Consider the following 21,625-nt stretch of genomic DNA (forward strand, 5'->3'; position numbering starts at 1 on the left):
AACATATTTCTCTTATGTCCTTCCCCTGCTTATAGCCTTCAGTGGCTCCCTGTTGCTCTGAAGGCAAAGACCAATGGGCTGACTTTGGCCTATATCACTGGTTCTTACCCTGTAAGACCCAACACTTGCTTTATCTAACATTTTGAAATGCCTCTTTAATGTTCTGAAATTAGGGGCACCTGGGTGGTTCAGTCGGTTAAGCGTCTGCCTTGGGCTCAGGTCATGATCTCGGTGTCCTGGGATTGAGCCCTGAGACGGGCTCCCTGCTCAGCGGGGAGTCTGCTCCTCCCTCTCCCTCTGTGATCACTCTCTCTCTCTCTGTCCCTCTGACAAATAAATAAATAAAATCTTTAAAAAAATAAAAATAGGGGTGCCTGGGTGGCTCAGTTGTTAAGCGTCTGCCTTCGGCTCAGGTCATGATCCCAGAGTACTGGGATCGAGCCCCGCATTGGGCTCCCTGCTCAGAGGGAAGCCTGCTTCCCCCTCTCCCACTCTCCCTGCTTGTGTTCCCTCTCTCACTGTGTCTCTCTCTGCCAAATAAATAAATAAATAAAATCTTAAAATAAAAATAAAAATAAAATAATAATAATATTCTGAAATTAAACTCATAGGTAATATAGCCCACCAACACACAGGTTGTATTTTCAAAAATTAATATCCTGTCTTAATTGAGCTACAAAGGGGAAATAAAAGACAGCCATTTATAATAAAATAATAATCCGTTTTCATGTATGGATGCTCAGAAAAGGCCAATCTAAAACACATCTCACTTGGCAGATACTAGCATCTCTGTGTAGACTCCCACAAATGAGGCAGGGACAAACTGTGTGTTGTTTGGACAGTTGCCACAATCAGCATCGCCTGGGGTGGTGGGGCTTCTAGAAATAATGAACAGCTCTGAATAACAATGTACGCAGTGGTTGTGTCCCAGGAAAAGTCAGTGTATCCGAAAATACCGTGAAAGCACTAGTGTTTACATGCAACAGTGAGGCTCTAGACCCAGATCATCACAAATGCATTTTTTTACATATATGGGTGTCCAGTGGGGACACTGGATGGTTAAATAGGGCCCAAGACAGATCTTGGTCATGTGGATTGTTGAGATATCCGGCATCCCTGGTCCCTGCCCACTAAATCCAGTCACACTGCCGATCACCGTGACAAACCCAATGGGCCCCAACCATTGCCAAAACAGCCCCTAAAAGCAACCCACAGTCTGGGATCTTGGGATCCTCTCTCTGTTCCATCCACCCCACCCCCTTTGTTGTCCCCAAACTTCAGGCCTCCATATCCTGTGTCCCTCTTTCTGGGAGGTTCTTCGTTATGGTCTCAGCTTCTAGGCCACTTCCCCCCAGCCCAGTCTCCCTCGGAGCACCCTGTCCGTATGCAATCGGGTGTTTTTGGTCTATTTTCTCATTTGCTGGCTGTTCCCCCAGTGGGCTGGTAGCTCGTGAAACAGGCACCAGATTCAGCGTGGTCACTGCCGAGTTTCTAGCATCCCACGGAGTGGTCAAGGGGACAGATGAAGGTTAGTGGAGAAAGAATTCCTGGAGGGGGTGTCGGCAGGAGGTAAGGCTTTTCGCGGCCCCCAAGATCAGGTAGGATGTGGGACAATGCACAGGGCCACGGCAGGGCATTCTAAGTGAGACTGTGCCAAGCCACAGTCCTCTGCTGCCTCTAAGATCAATTCCCAGTATTTCTAGAGTCAGACTGGGTGTGAATTCCAACTGTGCCATTTCCCTGCTGAGCAACCTAAAGTACATTCCTTAACCTCTCTGAGCCTCATATCCTTCTTTATAAAATGCAACTGATAATGCCCACTTCCCTGAGTGGTTATGAGGCTCAAATCATGTGGATCTTATAGATCTCACAGATCTCATTTCTAGAACATAGATCTCATTTATACAACATTGAACACCATAGTGTGCACTCAAAAAATATTTGTTGAATAGATGGCTCCCAGTTCAGGACCTGGGTCAGAGTCCCAGCTCTGGCACTTGCATGCTCTGTGACTCCAGGCCAGTGAGTATCCCTCTCTGAGCTTCAGGTAACTCGTCTATCATGTGGCGCTCATAACTGTGTTTCCCACATAGACGTTGTAAGAATGAGATCAGATCACGCAGGTAACTACTGTGCAACACAGCGTCTGGCTCGTGGTAAGGACCTGTTATTATTATCAGGAATGGTTCTGGAGTATATGGAGGCCCCTAGCCTTGGAATAAGGGAGGATGGGGGCGTGGGGGCATTTGCACACATGGAGCTTAATGGAATGGATAGAGAAACTGAGGTCCAGGGAAAGGAAGGGCCTTTGCAGAAGTCGCAGGGCACCCTGGAGGCTGAGCAAGGACCAGAGACAAGGGGAAGGGCCTCTTCCCCATCTCTGTGGGGGATTACAGTCAGATGGATTGTGGGCAGGGAGTGGGCCCTTTAAATCCTAAGCTCCACCTTTGCTTAGAAGGGTCTTTGGGGGAGTATAAAAGGGGGTGCAGTTCCTCTCTGCTCCAGGAAAGCACCTGTTGCTTCTGCCCACCAGCCCCCGAAGCCCTGGCCTCCCTCTAGCCGCCGCCCCCCCCCCCCGCCTCTGCCTGGGAGACATGCAGCTGCCGCCCTTTGACATGTGGAAGGACTACTTCAACCTGAGCCAGGTGGTGTTGGCCCTGATCCAGAGTGGGGGGCAAAGCCCAGAGGCCCAGGGGAATGGGGAGGCGAGGCCTGGGCCCCAGCTGGGGCAGGAGCAGGGTCTGGGAGGGCCGGGGGCTAGCAGAGGCCTGGCCACCCTGTGCAATTTCTGCAAGCACAACGGGGAATCGCGCCACGTCTACTCCTCACACCAGCTGAAGACCCCTGAGGGCGTGGTGGTGTGCCCCATCCTGCGGCATTATGTGTGTCCCCTGTGCGGGGCCACCGGGGGCCAAGCCCACACGCTCAAGTACTGCCCACTCAACGGCGGCCAGCAGTCTCTCTACCGGCGCAGCGGGCGCAATTCGGCTGGCCGCAAGGTCAAGCGCTGAGGAGTGCAAGATGCCCACCCCGCGCCCCCCCAACCCTCCTGGTTCGGTCCCTGCCAAGTCCCTGGACCCTCCCCCAGCCCTTGGGGGCTTCTGGCTCCCAGAGCTACTCCCTGCTGGATCCTGAAACAATGCAGGCTATTGGGGAGCCAGGCCAGCTCTGCCCCCACCCCCGGGACCTCTCAGGCCTTGGGGTTCTGAACTGAGGGTGTCTGTGGATTCTGGATGCGGCAGGACCGCTGCCCCTGGACCGCACGGCCTTGTGGCTCCTTCTGGGCCCCCAGTTCATGGATCTTTCATCTTTCTGGGGCTGCTGGTAACATGAGCCCTGCCCCCCTTGACTTCTCAGCCCCATGGTTCCATTCCTTCTGGAATTCTTGGAACGTTGGACCTCCAGGACCCAGCGTGCTCTCCCAGGCCCGCCCTTAGAATCTGGAGAGAGTGAACAAGACTGGCTTGGACACTCTAGCCCAAGAACTTCCAAGATGGGATTCTGACTTGAGACCAGCCTTGTCCACCTTCTTCAACCACCTGTAGACCCACGGTTTCATCACAAACCTCCCTGGACTGTTCCTTCCCTGCCCCAGCAGCCCGTTCCATCAGGAGCTGGGGATGGGAGGAGACACACTGCAGGGGGAGGGGGGCACCTGGTCTCCCAAGGCTTATCTGGGAGTGGAGAGCCTTGGGGTGCTTGGGACACCCTTCAGCTCCCCCTAGTCGACCTTCTTGTTGATTCTGTTTCACTGCACTCCTGCCCCCAACCCGCAAATCACCGATGGGCGTTTCCCCCAGCAGGAGAGCTGCTTTCCACTGACTCCCACCCACCTTTCAAATCCCCCTGGTTTGCTAAAGGTCTTTTTTTTTTTCTCCCATTTTTTTCATCCTCCAACACTTAATCAACGAAGCTCCGACAAGAAAGGGGTTTTAGTGCCCAGATGGGAAAGGCAACTGCCTAGATTTTCTTTTGGGGGCAACGGAAAGAAAGAGCTCCAGTCAGATTTTAAGTTGCTCAGTTTGGGGCTCAAGGCTGGGGCCCCGGTGTTCAGCTCTGGTGAATAAAGAGCATTTCTGGTTGTCTTTGAAATCACTCTGGTTCTGTCTTCTACCCTGGAGCCTGGGGGAGGGAACGACGTTTGTCCCAATGCAGGGGAAACAGGAGACAGAACAGGAATGGGTCTGGGTTCCTCTCATGACGTGCCCCCCACCACATCCCCCAACACAGGTCACCTAGGGACTGGTCCCCACGTCCCAGCCTCCACCTTAAGCCTAGATTCCTTTTCCATGTCCTTCTTGGGGCTCTGTCCAGGGGTCCCCCTCCCAGCCCGCTAGACCACAGGTCTTCCAGGACCAACTTGATGGTAGTTCTTAAACTTTGGACTCCCAGACCCCCTTTGGAGAGGCGGCGGAAGATATGGTCCCTGGCCCCTCAGAAATGCACACATGCACAAATCATATCAAGGTTTCTTTTATTCCACCGGGCCACAAATATTTACTGATCACTTACTTTGTGCCAGGCCTTTCAAGGCACTGGTGGGTACGGCTCTTGCCCTCGCGGAGCTGACTTTCTTGTGGGGCAGGGGGCGCATTGACCATCAATCAGCAAATACATAGTAACATGACAGGTGGGTGAGAAGTGCTCTGCAGGAAAAGCAGGTACGGTAAAGGGGTGCAGAGAGAAAGGAGAGACTGTTTTCTACGGGGCGGTCAGGGCAGGTCTTTCTGTGGAGGTGACATGTGAGCAAAATCCAAACGAAATGAGGCAAGCAGAGACTATCTGGAGGAACGGCATTCCGGGCAGAGGGGATGGCAGATTCAAAGGCCCTGCGGTGGTGGGAGGCTGGCTGAGTAGTAAGAGTGAAGATCAGAGAGTCACATGGGGAGGGCAGTTGAGAATCTTGCAGACCCTGGTGAGAACTTGACCTTTATGGCACATCTCCAGACTGCGAATTGCACCGTGGGCCCCTACGTATATACACTAGTCACACAGGGAACCAAAGAGCCCAGTCCAGGACCTCACAAGACACAGCTTTTCCAAAAACACAGCTCTGCGCACAACAGAGACCCCCCAAGTTAAGCCAAACAATAGATAAAAAGAGAATGCCCCAACTCCAGAGCTGTGGTGGGCCCCGGGCAGCAGGGTGAGCCCCAGAAGAAGGGGGAGCTGCATTGGGCGGGGAGATGATGACCTTTCAAATGGGGCGATGGAGGAGAGCTTCATAGTTTAATAAAGGGACCGTGTCTGACAAAGCTTGGGCAGCAGGTATGGAAAGGGACAAGGGGTGTTGTGCGCCGTACTTGGGGGCATTACAACGGGTGGGGGGTGCACTTTAGAGCTGGAGAAGTAAGGGAGGGGAAGATGCTGAGGTGGGTCTGGAGTGTGGGGGATGGGAGGCTCCTGGGGACATCCACAAGCGCTTCACAGGGTGATGCATCCTGGAAGCTTCTAGACACCTGCAATGGGGCTCAGAGGAGAGGGCTGGAGACAAGTAGCTAGTGGTTGTCAAGTTGGCGGGGTTTGTTTTTCTAATGAGTTAAGTCATTTATTCAACTGATAATTACGTGGCAGGGTAGCTGACAGAAGGTGAGGACACTAAAAAAGCCAAGGGAGCAATGGACCCTGAGCTCCATCTCCTCCAGCACCTCACACCTGCAGAGCTCTGTGCAACTGTTCCAATGGCTCCCTGCCATCAGGCTTCTCATGACCTCCACACCAGGCTGAGACCCAACTCCGCCCAGACACTCCACGAGTCACAGCGTCCTGGCTGCCTCCCCTGGATGCCCAGGGGAAGGGAGACGTCTGGGTGACATGCAGGTGTCTGGTGCAGGTTCCAGTTGGGGGAATGGGGTCAGTTAGGACATGGTGAGCATAAGGTGCTCAATGGGTGCTATGAGTTGAATTTGGTCCCCCCCAAAAAAAGAAGGTATGTTGAAGTCCTAACCCCCAGTACTTCAGAATGTGACCTTCTTTGGACATAGGGTCATCGGAGATGTAATCGGTTAAGATGAGGTCATACTAGAGTAGGGGGTGCTCTTAATCCAACATGAATGGTGTCCTTATAAGAAGAGGAAAGCGGACGCCTGGGTGGCTCAGTCGGTTAAGCGTCTGCCTTTGGCTCAGGTCATGATCCCGGGGTCCTGGGGTCGAGCCCGGAGTCGTGGGGCTCCCTGCTCAGCAGGGAGTCTGCTTCTCCCTCTGCCTCTGCCCCTCCCACCATTCAGGTGCTCGCTCTCTCTCAAATAAATAAATAAAATCTTTAAAAACAAAACAAAACAAAAAGGCCCAGGGCAGCCAGAGGCTGCAGGAGGCAAGGAAGGATCCTCCCCTAGAGCCTTCAGAGGGAGTACGATACTGCCAACAGCTTGGTTTCAGGATTTCTAGCCTCCAGAAATGGGGGAGTATATTTGTGTTGTTTTAAGTCGCTTTGTGGTATTGTTACGGCTGCCCTTGGAAACCGAGGCATCCTTGAGAAACTAATACATGGGGCACCCAGGGGAGGCATCCAGAATGCTCTTCACACCAGGGGGAGTCTGGGTTGAGAGGGGAGCTGGTCTAAATCAGCTTGTGAGAAGGCTGGAGACAGCGAGCCGGGGACAGAAGTGAGGCGTCTGGAGCTCTGCAGTGTGGGTAAGTTGAGGCAGGATGCAAGTAGGCTGGCATCCTCCAGCACCTCCCCCGTCCCCCATGAACACAGAGACAAGGCAGCTAGGCAGATGGACAGCTCACAAGGCAGCCTCCTGGGCTCAGAGCAGGCAGACAAGGGGCAGGGTAGGCTGGAAGGGCAACCAGAAACGTCTGCTCAGGGGCTTTGTGCGGCCACTTTGCCCCTTCTCGGGCAGGACGGAGGAGGAGACCGAGGCTGCACTCCATGCAGAGGAGCAAATACTTGGAAGTGACCTCCAGATCCACTTTGGGCTTAGGAGGTGCAGTTTGGCACCCACTTAGCACTGGGGAAGGAAAATCAGATCCACTAAAGACTGACCTAGAACCCCACAGGGTTCCCGTTGTGCCCTGAGGCATGCGAGCCTTAGGTGGACTCCCTGAACCTCAGGTTCCCACTGTGCACGTGGGTGCCTACCATTTTGTGGGGCTTGGAGAATGAATTTGTGCACCGGCGGCAGTCCAGGTGTCCTGGTGAGGCGTGCCTAGAAGTTAAAGCTGATTTCCACTGTTGACCAGAATCGGGGCCATTCTGGAGGATTTCTTTTCTGTTCTTTTCTTTTTAAGGTTTTGTTTATTTATTTGTCAGAGAGAGAGAGCACAAGCAGGGAGAGCCACGGAGGGAGAGGCAGACTCCCCGCTGAGCAAGGGGCTCGATCCCAGGACCCCGGGATCTTGACCTGAGCCGAAAGGCAGACGCGTAACCGACTGAGCCACCCAGACGTCCCCGTTCTGGAGGATTTCCTGTGAAGGAGAGGAAAAGGTAACTCTATTAACTTTTTTTTTTTTTTAACTTTAATCTGTATTGAGCGTGCCGAGAGATCACTTTTTAGGTTTCTCTTCCTTTTCCTTTGCGTGTCTTTCAGTCAGTCCCTTTGGTCTCCTCCCTCCCTCACTGGCCTGATCTTTCCTGTCTTCCTTCCCCCCTCTCGCTCTCGCCCTTCCTTCCCTCTCCTCCATCAGTCATTCTGACAAATGCAAACCTTTCTCCCAGATTCCACTCTCATCACGTACCACTGTCAATGAAATACCTGCTCGAATGTCTCATTCCGTCCAAAACAGAAATCCTCAGAATACACCCAGAATCTGACCATCTCCCCCAGCCCACTACTACCTACCTGATCCCCACCATAACTCCTCACCTGGACTGAGGCAGTCACTTCCTCACTGGTATCCCGGCTTCTGCTCTTGACCTTCAAACCCCAACAAAAGTGATCCTGTTAAAACCAAGTCTGCTCGTGCTCCTCCTCAGCTCAGAGCCCTCCCATGGTCCCTGTCTCACTAAGTAAAAGCCCAAGTCCTGGACTCTCTCTCTGACCTCCTCTCCCTCCCACCCACTCTTTCCTAGCTGTTCCTTGAATGCTCCAGGAACATGCCTGCCTCAGGGCCTTTGCACTTACCCTTCCCCCTCCTTGGATTGCCCTTGCCCCAGATAGCCACATGGCTTCCTTCCTTGCCTCCTATAGTCCTTTGCTTATATGTCACCTTCTCTGTGAGGCCCTTCCCATCCTCACACTCTTGATCTTTCTTACCCTGTTCTCCTTCTCTTTCCTCCTTAACACCTCCCACCATCTAGCATGCTTTACTGCTTATTTATTGATTAGGTCTGTGGTTATGGTGGTCAGTTCGATGTGTCAGCTTGGCAAAGCTACAGTCCCCGGCTATTGAAACACTAATCCTGGTGTTGCCACGAAGGTATTTTGTGGATGCGATTAAAGTCTATATTTAGTTCACTTTAAGTAAGGAAGATTATCCTGGATAATCGGGGTGGGCCTGATCCAATTAGTTGACAGGTTTAAAGAACAGAGCTGAGACTTCCTCTCCGGAATTCTGTTCCTTTCACTTTTTACTGCAAACCACAATGAGAAATTCATTTCACATCTTGATTCAACACACACACACCCAGAACAAAAGTTTCACAAAATAATAATCTTAGTAATATTAGCGAGACAATTATTACATACCAGGAGCTGCTCAGATACTTAATACATATTGGCCCATCACAGTCTAACGAGGTAGATTCTGGGGTTAATCCACCCTTTCTGGAGAGGAAAAGTAAGGCCCGGAGAGGTTAACTGACCTGTCCAACATTACATAACAAGTGAGTGGGAGAATTTGAACCCTGATAGGCTGGCTCCGGAGTTGAGCAATTTCCACTATCCTGAGATGCGTCTCAAGAACGTCTGAAAATATGTAAGAAACCAAAGTTCCTCAAAGCAATACGCACCTTACTCCATACAGCACAGTCTGATTTTTTCCGATTCTGCTTTATTTTGTTTCTTTAATGCTTGTTACAACCCATTAAGTATTTTTCAGGACCCACAGTTGGGAAAACAAGCCTTAGAAAGGCTTCCCTGATCTACCCCCATCCCAGGGCCCTTGCTCTCTGACCTCCCATACCCACAACTGCAGAGCTCCACACGCCTCACCTCTGCCCATGGCTCCCTGTTTCCAGCTTTCCCATGAGCTCCAAACCTGATTTAGATCCAACTCCCCGCAACCCAGTCTTCTGTGGGGCCACCAGCATCCTGGATGCCTCCTTTAGATGCCCAGCGTATGAGTTTTCCCCGGGGGTGTCATAACCAAGTACTATAAACCAGTGATTTAAAACACAAAGGTATTCTCCCAGTTCTGGAGGCTAGAAATCCAAAATCAAGGTGTTGGCAGTATCGTACTCCCTCTGAAGCCTCTAGGGGAGGATCCTTCCTTGCCTCTTGCAGCCTCTGGCTGCCCTGGGCCTTCCTTGGCTTGTGGCAGGATCACTGCAATCTCTTTCTCTGTCTTCCCTCTATGTACCTCTTTCCTCTTCTTATAAGGACACCAGTCATGTTGGATTAAGAGCGCCCCCTACTCCAGTATGACCTCATCTTATATGACCTACATCTCCAATGACCCTATCTCCAAAGAAAGTCACGTTCTGAAGATTTGGGGGTTAGGACTTCAACATATCTCTTTTTGGGGAAAAATTCAACCCATAATACTCACTGACCACTTTATACTCACCATGTCCTGACTCCATACCTCCAACTGGAACCTGGACCAGAATACTTGCTGTCACCTAGAGGGCTCCCCTCCCCTCCTCAGACTGACAGTCACATGCCCTGTACATACTACCTCTCAAATGTCTTCCAATTCATTTCTACCCTTCCCACCATCCCTGCCTAGTCTTCTCCATCCCTCTTCCTCTCCCCATCCTGCCCCTACCCCAGATTTTTCCTTTGAGTCTAGCCAATAAATCTTTCCTCTTCCCATCTTCTCTCTAGTCAACAGCGGGGGGCTCGGGGTGTCTTTCTAAAGCACAAAGCAAACCCTGTCCTTCCTTTCTCAGAACTCACTGCCTGTAGGATTGCATTCAGGCTCCTTAATGTTGCCCATAAGGCCCAGCATGGGCTGCCCGTGACCACTGGACCCTGACCGCTCATGGGGCACATGGTGGGACTTCATATAAACCTAGCCCCGGTGAAAGTCACCTTGTTATCCACTGTGCACCTGCACACACTGAGAGTAATGTGATCAGAGAAAAACCCAACTCACTTCAATTTCAAAGCCAATGACCCTGAATGATTGGGTCTATTTGTCTACTGGCCTGGCCACTCATTCACTATCTCAGTGCTTTCTCCTGTGTCTTCCCTAACCTCAAGATCTCCCTCTCACCTCAGACCCTGCTTCCTACTCGCCTGAGACAACCTAAGGAACAGAAGAGAACATTCATTCACATGTTCCTGACATCACATCTTGCCTCCTGCCTGCCTCCGTGTCCTCCCCCTCCCGCTGGTTTTCTTTGGCTGAACAGCTCTTTTTTTTTTTTAAGATTTTATTTATTTATTTGACAGAGAGAGACACAGCGAGAGAGGGAACACAAGCAGGGCGAGCGGGAGAGGGAGAAGCAGGCTTCCTGCTGAGCAGGGAGCCCAATGTGGGGCTCGATCCCAGGACCCTGGGATCATGATCTGAGCCGAAGGCAGACGCTTAACGACTGAGCCACCCAGGCACCCCTGGCTGAACAGCTCTTGCCCCTTAGACCACCCTCCACTCCTGCCCTGGGTTCCAGTCACCATGCCTATTCGAGGACATTGCTCCACTCTCCCCTCCCTCATCTGCACCATCAATCTCCCCTCTTCTGAATCATCCTGAATTGGCACGTAACATACTATTACAACTCCTATCTTAAATAAACCTCTCAAGACCCCAGGCCCTCTTCCAGATATACCCCTTTGACCATATACACTGACTCTCTCTAAACCCTCTCAATCAATCAATCAATCAACCCTCTTTTTTTTTTTTTCAAGATTTTATTTATCTATCTGAGAGAGGGAGAGAGAGCATGAGCAGGGAGAGGGGCAGAGGGAGAGGAAGAAGCAGACACCGCAACGAGCAGGGAGCCCAATGGACAGATGTGGGGCTCCTTGATCCCAGGACCCCAGGATCATGACCTGAGCAGAAGGCAGATGCTTAACCGACTGAGCCACCCAGGTGCCCCAATGAACCCTCTCTTGAACCCATCCAATCAGACTACTGCCCCTACCACATCACCCAAATTGCCCTCTTCAAGATTACTAATGGCTTCCATACTGCTGGTCCCAGGGGTCAGTTCTCAGGTTCACTGGACTTGGCCTCTAGGTAGCACTTGGCTTCATTGATTCTTCCTTTGTCCTTGATTTGCACCCTTCACTTGGCCTCCAGGACAGCAGACAGCCCTGGTTCTCCTCCCATTTCACGGAATACACCTGCTCAACCTCCTTTGCTGATGCCAGCCATCTATCCTGGAGTGCCCCAGCCTCGGGTCATGGACTTTTATCTATAGTTGCTCCCTCTCTAACCTCTCCTATTCATAGGGATTTATATGTCATTTAATCACTGACAACTCCTAAAGTTATATCTCAAGCCTGAACCTCTCCCCTGAAGTCCAGTCTCAAATATCCAACTGTCTATCTGACATAGGCACTTGGTGGAGTAAAGGGCATCTCAAGTTTGGGCAAACTTGAACTCTTGATCCTCTTGCAGCCCTGCCCTTCTTGCTTCTGGTAGCTCCAAGTTTCCTGCTGCTTAGGACAAAGACACTGGAGCCATCCTCGACTCCTTTCTTTCTTGCAGTTCCTGTACCCCATTATGCTTCACTTCACCTCCACAGCTACCACCCTGGCTGGAACCACCACCTCTCTCCTGAACCACCTCTCTCCTCAACATACTGGGCACCCAGCTTCCACTCTCGCTTCCAAACGCAGTTCCCTAGAGAAGTCCTACTAAACCCAGAGTCATCAGATCATGCCCTTCCTCTGCTCAGGGGCCTCCTGTGACTCCCACTCAGTGTAAGGGCCGGCGTCCTGACAAGGATCCAGGAGATCTGTGCCATCTAGCTCCCTGCTCTCCCCTCCCCACTGGCCTCCGCGGTCCTGGAACACAGAAGGCACTTGCTCCCTCACCTCCTTCATGTGTCTACTCAAATGTCACCTTCTCAGGGAGGTCTCCCCTAGCCACCTTATTTTAAAATTACACACATACACACGAGCACCATGCTCCCCAACCCCATTTCCTACTTCCATTTTTTCCATAGTACTCAACACCTCCTCACTTACACATCTTATTTTGCATATTGTGTTACTCCCAACTAAAATATGAACTCCGTGAAGGTATAGATTTTTGTCTTTTGTATTCACTGCACTTGGAACCAAGTGGGTGCTTAATAACTATTTGTTGACTAGATGAATGAAGCACCATTTGTTGAATGACCTTGAGGACTCAGGCAGGATGCAAAACAAATTTCTCAGCCCGACTTAACTCCGTCATCCTTTCTTCCAGCTCACCCAACCCATGTTCTAGATTCATTCCTGCCTCCGCGCATTTGCTTAAAGTCATACCTGCGCCAGGATCACCCTCCCCACTCGCCAAACTCTCCTTCTAAATTCTCCCTCCCCGCGCCATGATGTCAGCGTGTGGACGGGGGGGGGGGGGCCAGGCACGGTTGGAAGGTTGACGGGTTGCCATGGTTACTGCACCCGCCTGAGGTGGAATATCCCCAGGGTGCCCCGCCCCAATGGGTAATAGTTGGTTGGCGGATCCAGAGCAGCCCCGCGCTGGGGCAGATCAGAGAGGGCGGCAATCGTGTTTTCGTACGCCCCCACCTCACCCACACAGTTGTCATGGAAACGGAGCGCTTCCCTCCAGAGCCGTTTGCCTCCCCTCTCGCCTAGAAAATGAGACCCAAGCAGAGTAAGAACGCTGGGTTAGGCAGGAAGACTGTCAGAAAGGCAAGGACGCCGCCCGTTCTCAGCGATCTCTCCATCATTTCTCCCACCTCCCCCAAGGAATGCTACGCCTGCGCAGGGACGGAGCCCCGGGTACCAAAGCTAGCGGGGGTGGGGGGGTGGGGGGGGGGGGGGGGGGGGGGGGGGGGGGGATAGGGAGCCAGGGGCGCGCATGCGTGAACAGAGTTTTCCGCGTACGCTGCTGAGGCATCAAGAAGCTAGGGGACCTAACGCAGCGCTAATGTTGCGCCTGCGCAGCTAAGCCCCGCTCAAAGAGGCCCGTGGAAGGCAATTCTGCGCTTGCGTCGTGGGAGGGGCGTGAAACTCCAGCGGTAAGGGCGTTGGGGGCTGACTGGCGCTAGGTGCGCCTGCGCCGTGGCTCTTGGGGCGGCCGGGGGCGGGGCCCAGAGGGGGAAGAGAGAGGAAGGGGGGAGGGAAGAGGCCGCAGAAGCCCGAGCCTTGACCGACGGGCAGGCAGGGGCTGCGGCGGCGCCGGTGAGTGACCCGCGGCCCGACTCGGTCCCCACCCTCCACGACCCCCACTCTTCCTGGAGTCCCCCATCGCCTCCGTTGGCCCCTCTTACTCCCGGACCCCATTACTCCCAGAGCTCCTCTTAATTCCTGGCAATCCCCAGAGCCCCACAATCCCCGCAGACCCTAATCCCTCGTATTTTATAGTCTCAGCTCCTCCACTCTCCTCGAAGCCCCCAACTCACCGTGATTCCCGGGCATCCCTTCTGAGGACCCCTTCTCATACCGTTCTTACGTCTTATTGCCCCGGCACCCCCAGAGCGCTCCTCTGCTCCAGATCCCCCCTTCTTGCTGCATCTCTCCTTCAGCATCTCCTTACCCCTATCACCACCATGCTTCTTCGACCCCCGAGACACCCCCATTCTCCCTCCATTTCGCATTCTCCTATGCCCCCATTCTTCTCTAACTCCTGCAGACACCCCCTTTTCTTTCGCTTTTCCTCATTTCCCTCCACCCCTCCAGACCCTCCCCCAAATTCCATCAACTCCTCGGCGTGGCACTTTGCGCCGCGCTAGGCACTAGAGGAGCGCTCAGCGGGTGTCAGCTATTATTAGGCACTCTGAACGTCCCGCGTGGCCCGTCGCCCCCAGCCACTCTCCGCTCCAACCCGTTGCCCCGGGGACATAGGAGGCGGTGTCGGGGCGGCCGGGGTGGGGCGGGCGGCGCGCGGACGCCGAGCCCCCGCCAGCGCTGTGCGCCCTGTGCCCGCAGCACCGGCGCCCCCCCATGCGCCAGGCGGCCGGACGGCGGCGTCGGGGGGCGCCATGGCTTCGGCGGCGGCGGGCGAAGCGGAAGAGACCACCCGGCTGCGCAAGCCGCGCTTCTCGTTCGAGGAGAACCAGATCTTGATCCGTGAGGTGCGCGCCCACTACCCGCAGCTCTACGGCGCGCAGAGCCGTCGGGTGAGCGTGGCAGAGCGGCGGCGTGTGTGGGACGGCATCGCCGCCAAGATCAACGGCATCACCAGCTGGAAGCGCACAGGCCAAGAGGTGCAGAAGCGCTGGAATGACTTCAAGCGCCGCACCAAGGAGAAGCTGGCCCGCGTGCCGCACTCCACGCAGGGCGCCGGGCCTGCCGCTGAGGACGCCTTCACCGCGGAGGAGGAGACCATTTTTGCCATCCTGGGGCCGGGAGTGGCGGGGCCAGGAGCTGGTGCAGGGGCCGAGCCTCCCTCCGCGGCGGCTTCCTCACAGCCGCCGGCCGCAAGTGCCGGCACCCAACGCTACGTGTTGTCCGAGGACCGCAGGGAGGACCGCAGGGAGGACCGACGGGCAGGTGAGTTCCTTCAGCATCACCTTAGCCAGAGCAGACGGTCACCAAGTCAGCTGTGTGCTCGGCACTGTTCCGAGCCCTGCCCGTGGCTCATCACATCCTCACTTACAACCCGGTGAGGTGGATGCTGTAATTATGCCCATTTTAAATCTGGGGAAACTGAGCCTCAGAAAAGTGAAATGACTTGCCCAAAGTCCCACAGCTCATGACTGTCAGAGTCATGAACGGAACCCAGACCTAGGAGGCCTGGCTCCAGAGTCCACACCTGGGATTATCAGCACACACGGATTTCATTAAACGCAGTATAAGGTAGTGACAATGGCGGCAGAGTGTGTGGGCTCCCGGCACAAGTCTGCCACTCAGTGGTGTCATTCTGGGTAAGTTACTGCGGGTCAGTTTCCGCCTCTGTAAAGTGGGGATGAAAAACACAGTCCCCACCTCAAAAGCTTGCTGCGAAGATTAAATGAGTTAATATGTGTAAATTGCTTAGTACAGCGCCTCCTGAACACTCAGCTCTTGATAGGATTACCAACGCTGGGAGGTATGAACTGTTTTACCGTTTCATAAGTCAAAGACTCGGAGAGGTTTGGTAACTTTCCCAAGGTCATGCGATGAGTAGGGCAAGTGTGGAGAGCAGAGTACAGAGACTTCCCACTTAGCCTTGACGGTGGATTATTCTTTCTTCTACAGCTATTTCCTGAGCATCTGCCCTGTGCTGGGCAGTGTTGGGGACAGGGTGGTGACTGAGACATCCCCAGCCTTGCCCTCCTGGGGCTGAGCTGTGGGAGTGCGGAGGGGGCACCTGACCCAGGCTGGGAGGTCAAGGAAGTCTTCCTGGAGGAGGAAACATCAGAGCCGCAGAGAGTGAGGAGCTGAGGGAGTGTTCCTGGTAGAAGGAACAGCATGTACAGTGACTTTGAGACAAGAAGGCTTAGCCAGTTTAGGAACTGAGAAGTTTCCACGTTAGGAGAAAGGGAAATAAAAAGATTGAAGAAAGGAAATGTTTTGAGATGAGGTCAGGGAGGTCAGCAAAGGCCAGACCATGCAGTGCCTTTTAGGCTGAGGTGAGGAATTTTATCTGAAGCGCTGTAAGGAGTCACTGAAGGGTTTTGAGGAAGGGAAGGACGTGGAAGTGATCAAACAAGTTCAGGATCATGTGATTAAGAGAGGTTTATTCACTTATCCAAGGTCACACAGCAAGTAAGCAGTAGAATTGAGACTCAATTACAGGTTGTATCCAACTCACAGTGCATGCACTTAACCACTGGGCTAGATTGCCTGGCAATAACAGCAACAATTAATATTGACTGAGAGTTAATGGGTATGCCAGAATTAGATCACACACAGTGTGTTAAGTGAAGGTCATCACTTTGGACTTTATCTTCAGGGCACTGGGGAGGCCTGAAAGCATCTTCAGCAGGAGAGAGAGACACACAATTGCTTGGGACCCTTGTTCTTAATATGAATCTCAAACCTCATTGTTTCTATCTGTGAAACGGCCACATTGAACCAGAGCGGAGATGGCAAACTTATTTTTTCAAGAGTTGTACAACTATTTTATTCATTCATTCATTCAACAAATATTTATTGAGCACCTCTTCCAAGGCAGGCACAGTGGTAGATGCTGGAAATACTATGGAGAAAAAGACAATGGAGCTGGCATTCCAGTTACTGGAGACAGACCACAAACAAGGAGCCCCAAAACAGATCATATACCAGGAGGTGGTAAGAACTAAGAAGAAAAATAAAGCACGTTAGGAACATAGTGAGTGATGGAAGGGGGCCGCTTATAGGTAGGGTAGTCAGGGAGGTCATCTCTGAGAAGGTGGAATCCGAGCAGAGACCTGAATAGAGAAAGTGAGCCAAATGGATATCTGGGGGAATAGCACTTCACAGCTAGAGGAAGCCACACATGCAAAGGCCCTGGGGCAGGAATGTGCTTAAAGCATCCTTGATTGGAACCTCACATGGAGATTCCCCACTGTGTAAACTCATAAAAGAGGAACTGCTCTGATTGCAGGACTGGAACAGGGTTTGGGGCAGCCTGAGGCATCTCTGTTGACACTAGAGGGAGACCTACGGATAATTTCTCTCTGACCTAATATTCAAAAACAAAAACAAAAACACACACACAACAGTAATGGCATTGAAGATTTACTGTGTGCCAGCCACTGGCCTCAACCCTGTGCCTAGGGTGATTCAGTTAATCCCAGTGATGTCCCTCAGGGAGATGTTGTGTTATTGGGTCACTTGGTCCTTTGCTCACACACACACCTATTTACGGGTGGGGTAATTGAGGCCCAAAGGTTGCAGATAAATGATTTTAAATCGTGCCATGGCCCTTCCATGACCCCGGTGGGCACGACGGCTGGGCCACTTTCTCTTGTTCAGTAGGCTAGAAGAGCAGTATTTCAGAGTGGCGGCAGCAGTCCCCACACCCCTTATGAGGGAGACTCACCAACCTTGGGCCCAGAGCCCTGTCCAAGGACTGGTTAAAAGCATGGGTTCTGGAGACCGCATGGGGTTCAAATCCCTCCTCTCCCATTCACCAGCACTGTGACATCTCTGGGCCTCGGGTCTCCTCATCTGTAAAATGGGTGAATAATGACAGCACCTACCCGCAGAGAATGGCTGACAGGACGCACTGAAAGAACATAGCAGGAAAGCTTAGCTGCTTCGCCCCAGGGCCAGGCCAGGAAAGAGTCGAATAAGTGTTAGCTCTGGTTATCACCTCTCTCACCGCCTCCCCTGCCTCCCCCTGCCTGGCTGGCCCAGGGAGGCTGGCCCCCCAGCATTTACAGCTGGAGGTGTCTGGCTGTTGCTGTGACAGAAGAGCAGGGAGATCAGATTTGGCCTCAGAGTAGGAGGCAGGCTTCCCCGGGGAAGGAGTCTCTGAGCTGGCCAAGGGGCCGTGCAAGGGGGATACTCCTGGTGGAGGGAACTGCATGTACGCTGGCCCTGAGCCAAGGAAGAGGGACAGAAAGGGGTAAGAGCTGAGGCCTTGCAGCCTTTGGGAGGGGCTGGCCTGTGTCCCCTGTGGGTGCTGGGGAGCCATGGGAGGGTTACGGCAAGGACCTGGGGCCCGGGGCCCCGATCAGGGCTGACTCCCTTGGAAGCCACAGTTCTTTTTTCATTAAAGAAAAAATTTTGTGCTGGACATTGTTCTAGGCGCTGGGTAAACAGCGGTGAACAAAACAAAGCCCTGCCTGATGGAGCTGACATCAGGAGGAGGAGACAGACAACAAACTCAGAGCGACCCCATGCCAGGTGGAGATAAGTGATATAAAAGAAATCAGGTAGAGTTAGGAGAGAGAAAAGGACAGAGACGGGAGCTACTGTAAACAGCAGGTCATGGAAGGTCTTCCCACGGAGGCCACATTTGAGCAGAGGAGCTGAGGGAGGGAGCCAGGCAGGTGTCTGGGGAAAGAGCTTTCCAGGCCGAGGAACAGCAAGTGCAAAGGCCCTGAGGCAGGGGCAGACCTGTTGTGTTTGTGGACCAACAAGAAGGCCAATACAGCTGGAGCCTCCTGAAAGAGAGATACAAAGGGGAGGGGGTGCAGACAAGGTCAGGGAGGCAATGGAACAAAGTATGCAGAGCCTTGGGGGCCCCAAGGGCTTTGTTTTTACTCTGAGAACAGAGAGCCCCAAGCAGCTTTTGAGCAGAAAAAGACCACATCTGACTTGTGTTTTTTACACACCTTGATTGAGCTACAGTTCCCATACTGTACAGTCACCCGTTAAAGAGGGACAATGTGGAGCTATTAGCATATTCATGGAGTTGTACAACCATCACTACCATCAATTTTAGAACATTTTCATCACTCAGAAAAGAAACCCCCCCACACCTCTTAGCCGTCACCCCCAGCTCTGCCCAGCCCCAGGCGACCACTCATCTACTCTGTCTTCTCTAGATTTGCCTATTTTGGACATGGCATATAAATGGATCAGAGGCTAGGTGGTCCTCTGCAGGTGGCAGAATTGACATGTTATTTTGGAGGGACCGCCACAGTCCAAGTGGGAGATGCCGGTGGTTGGACTAGGAGGGGCTGTGGAGGTGGACAGAACAAACAGGTTGGATGTTGAAAATAGTTGGGAAGGCAGAGCCAGTGACATTTGCACACGGACGGTGTCTTGGGGGGGAAAAGGAGTGAAAGTTTTTGGCCAGCGTGGTGGGAATGAGCCAAGACTGGGATGGCTGAGGGAGGGGCAGGACGCGGGGCGGGGGGGGGGGGGCCCAGGGGCTCAGCTCTGGGCCAGAGAGTGTGAGCCATTGCTAGATAATGGAGGGGGTATGCCAACGACACAACTGGAGGAGAGGTTTCGGGCTGGGCCCGGAAACCTGGGCGTCTGTTTGCACACTCTGTTCAAGTTCATGAGCATGAATGAGATCTCAGGTGAGAGGAGCCGGGGAAGCGCAGACCACAGCTGAGATAGAACTCCTACCACCTGATAGGACAGAGCCCAGCAATGCAGCCTGAGAGGTGTGTGGTGGGGGGAGTGTCCAGAGAGTTCAGAGCCTTCTAGAATGTTGGTCCTGCCTGGCTCAGCAGGGGACCTCCAGGACCCCATTTCCACTAAGGCCCACATCGGCCCTCAGGTGGTTGGTTGTTAAATATATTGACTCTCCCCGCTGTGTTCTCCTACAAGGCATGATCTGAGTCGGGTTTTGAAAAGATGGCTCTGGGGCCAGGGTGGGTGGGAAGCGGAAGGGGAAATCAAGACAGCATTGGGGGTCGCTGTCACCTTACCTACATCTCTCTCTCCACAGATACACCAGCCCACAGCAAGGGGGGCTCCAGCAGCCCCGAGCAGTGGGCCCGGCCCTCCTGCAGTCCCCAGGAAGGGGGCTGCCCGCCACCCAAGGAGCGTGAGTCCCCGCCCCCTCCAGCCCTGCAGACTGTCCAGCTGCCCCGCCTGGCCTTGTCTCCGCCGCCCCCAGCCCCTCCGCTGCAGCCACCACCCCAGCCACCTCAGCAGGTGCATGTGGCACCCTCGTCCCCCAGCCCACCACCTCCTCCGCTGCCACCACCCACGCCCTCGGCCTCAGACCCCTCCCTGGACTTCCTGCGGGCTCAGCAGGAGACTGCCAATGCCATCCGGGAGCTGGCTGGCACCCTGCAGCAGGGACTGGCCAAACTGAGTGAGGCCCTCAGCGCCCTACTGCCCCTTCTGCCCGGAACGGCCGTCGACAGGCTGCCCCCGCCTCTGCCCCCGCCCCCACCCCCACCCCCCAGGCCCCTCCTGTCCCCACCTACCCCCAAAGCCGAGATCACCCCAGAACCCGTGTCCGTGGTAGCTGCTGTGGTGGACAGAGCGGTGGTCGCAGCCAGGGGAGTGATCATCGCCCCTAGGAGCGAGGAGGGGACCCCCCGGCCACCCCCAGCCCCGCTTCCTCCCCACGACTCACCCCCACACAAGAGGAGGAAAGGCTTCCCTACGCGGAAGAGGCGGGGGCGATGGAAATCTCCGTGAAATCTGCTCTTGGGTTTGAGCTTGTCTCCGCTCCTTCTGCCTGCACCTCCTTCCCCCAGCTTAGCCCAGTGGAGGAGGGCGATGCACCTTCCCCATCTCAGCTGCCCCCTGGCTCCCCAGCTGCAGGGGCACCAGCACCCCACTCCCTATACTAGTTAGTGCCTGATTCTCAGGGGACCTCGTTGAAGGGTGCCCCAGCCCTTTCTCCAGTACAGCGCTGTCTGCCTGGCTGCTTCCCTGAACCCTAACTTCTAAGCCATCGATTTTACGTTATTTATTATCGCCCTTTGTGGGTTGCGGAGGGAACCCCTCGGGTCTGCACATACCCCCTTCCCTAACAACTCCTGGTCTTGACTTGAAGAGAATTGACTCGCAGGGGCCTCCTCGCTTCCCCGATCCAGACTTTGGAGGGGGTGGGAGGCTCGAGACAAATCAGAACATGGATGACGAAGGATACAGCAGTCTCTGTACCTTAGGGAGGGGGGGTGGAGTTCTCACTGGGCAGGTACAGGTCGGGCCCTCTGCCTCCCAGTGCTGTCTCTGACCTCCAGAGCTCAACCCCCTCGTCTCTCCCCGGTGGTGACAAGATATGAATAAACTTATTTTTAATACGATTACTTTGGGCTCTGAGACAGGCCTGGGGTTTCAGCACTTACATCTGCCCCCACCCCTCCATGGACAGGTGGCGTTCCCTTGAAGTTGGAGGCTGGCCGTTTTCCAGCTCCCCCCCCCTTTTTTTCCCTCTCTTTCTTTAAAGTTATCAAATCCTGTGTTCAAATCTTATTCCTCCTTATCCATCCTTCAGATACCAGCCTAAGTGTCATCTCCTCCAGGAAAACTTTCTGGATTTCCTCCTCCAGGCTACGATGGGCCTGCTTAGATTTTTTTCCTAGTGTCCTGTGGTCCCTCAAAGAACACATGCCTTTATCTGTTTAAAGCTGTTTCACCCCCCCCCTTCCGCCGCCAACCCAGTTTCATGAAGGCAAGAGCTGGTTCTCTTTTTTACTCCTAAACCTGCTGCAAAGCATAGTAGCAAAGTAGCTAATAACCACCACCCTGGATTCCATCAGACCTGGCACTGCCCCAGCCAGCTGTGTGGGCCTGCCTTTTCCTCATCTGTAAAATGGGCATAAAAAATGTAGGAGTCCACAGCTCCATTCTATTTTCATCTTTCAGGTCTCAGCTCAAATATCACCTCCTCAGAAAAGTCTTCCCTGGCACTCCCTCTCCCCCAGCAGTTAGGGAAATGATGTAGTCAAATAATCATTTGAGTAAATTTAAATTGAATGTCTGCCTCCATCACCAGGATGAGCCTTGTCAGGGGAAGGCCTGAGCCTTGCTCAAGTCAGTGCTGTGTCCTCAGCATCACCCAACTCAGAGGAGGGTTGCATCTTTGAGTTAATGAGCAGCTTAAAAACAGTTTCCATGTATGGTGCTCC

At 53.6% G+C, this 21,625-nt stretch overlaps 2 protein-coding genes across 4 annotated transcripts; both read left to right on the top strand.

Moving 5' to 3' along the window:
* The first annotated feature begins 2,594 nt into the window (after positions 1–2,594).
* Positions 2,595–3,011, top strand: NANOS2 (nanos C2HC-type zinc finger 2). Its single transcript, XM_025849646.1, has one exon. It carries the CDS (start codon positions 2,595–2,597, stop codon positions 3,009–3,011), a length of 417 nt encoding a protein of 138 aa, XP_025705431.1.
* Positions 3,012–13,332: 10,321 nt separating this feature from the next.
* Positions 13,333–20,800, top strand: MYPOP (Myb related transcription factor, partner of profilin). Of its 3 annotated transcripts, none has more exons than XM_025849925.2 (4): positions 13,333–13,406; positions 14,154–14,717; positions 16,320–16,439; positions 19,483–20,800. In XM_025849925.2, the coding sequence occupies exons 2-4, from the start codon at positions 14,207–14,209 to the stop codon at positions 20,184–20,186; spliced, it is 1,335 nt and encodes a 444-aa protein (XP_025705710.1). In that variant the 5' UTR covers positions 13,333–13,406; positions 14,154–14,206; the 3' UTR covers positions 20,187–20,800. The 3 variants fall into 3 exon arrangements, with proteins under 3 accessions (XP_025705710.1, XP_025705712.1, XP_025705711.1); XM_025849927.2 differs by having other exon boundaries at positions 16,324–16,439; positions 19,483–19,987; XM_025849926.2 differs by lacking the exon at positions 16,320–16,439.
* The last annotated feature ends 825 nt before the right edge of the window (positions 20,801–21,625 follow it).

Source organism: Callorhinus ursinus, unplaced genomic scaffold (assembly GCF_003265705.2).
Source record: "Callorhinus ursinus isolate GAN/ISIS: 27379988/994484 unplaced genomic scaffold, GSC_fseal_2.0 scaffold71, whole genome shotgun sequence".
In the NCBI taxonomy this organism is placed as follows: Eukaryota; Metazoa; Chordata; class Mammalia; order Carnivora; family Otariidae; genus Callorhinus; species Callorhinus ursinus.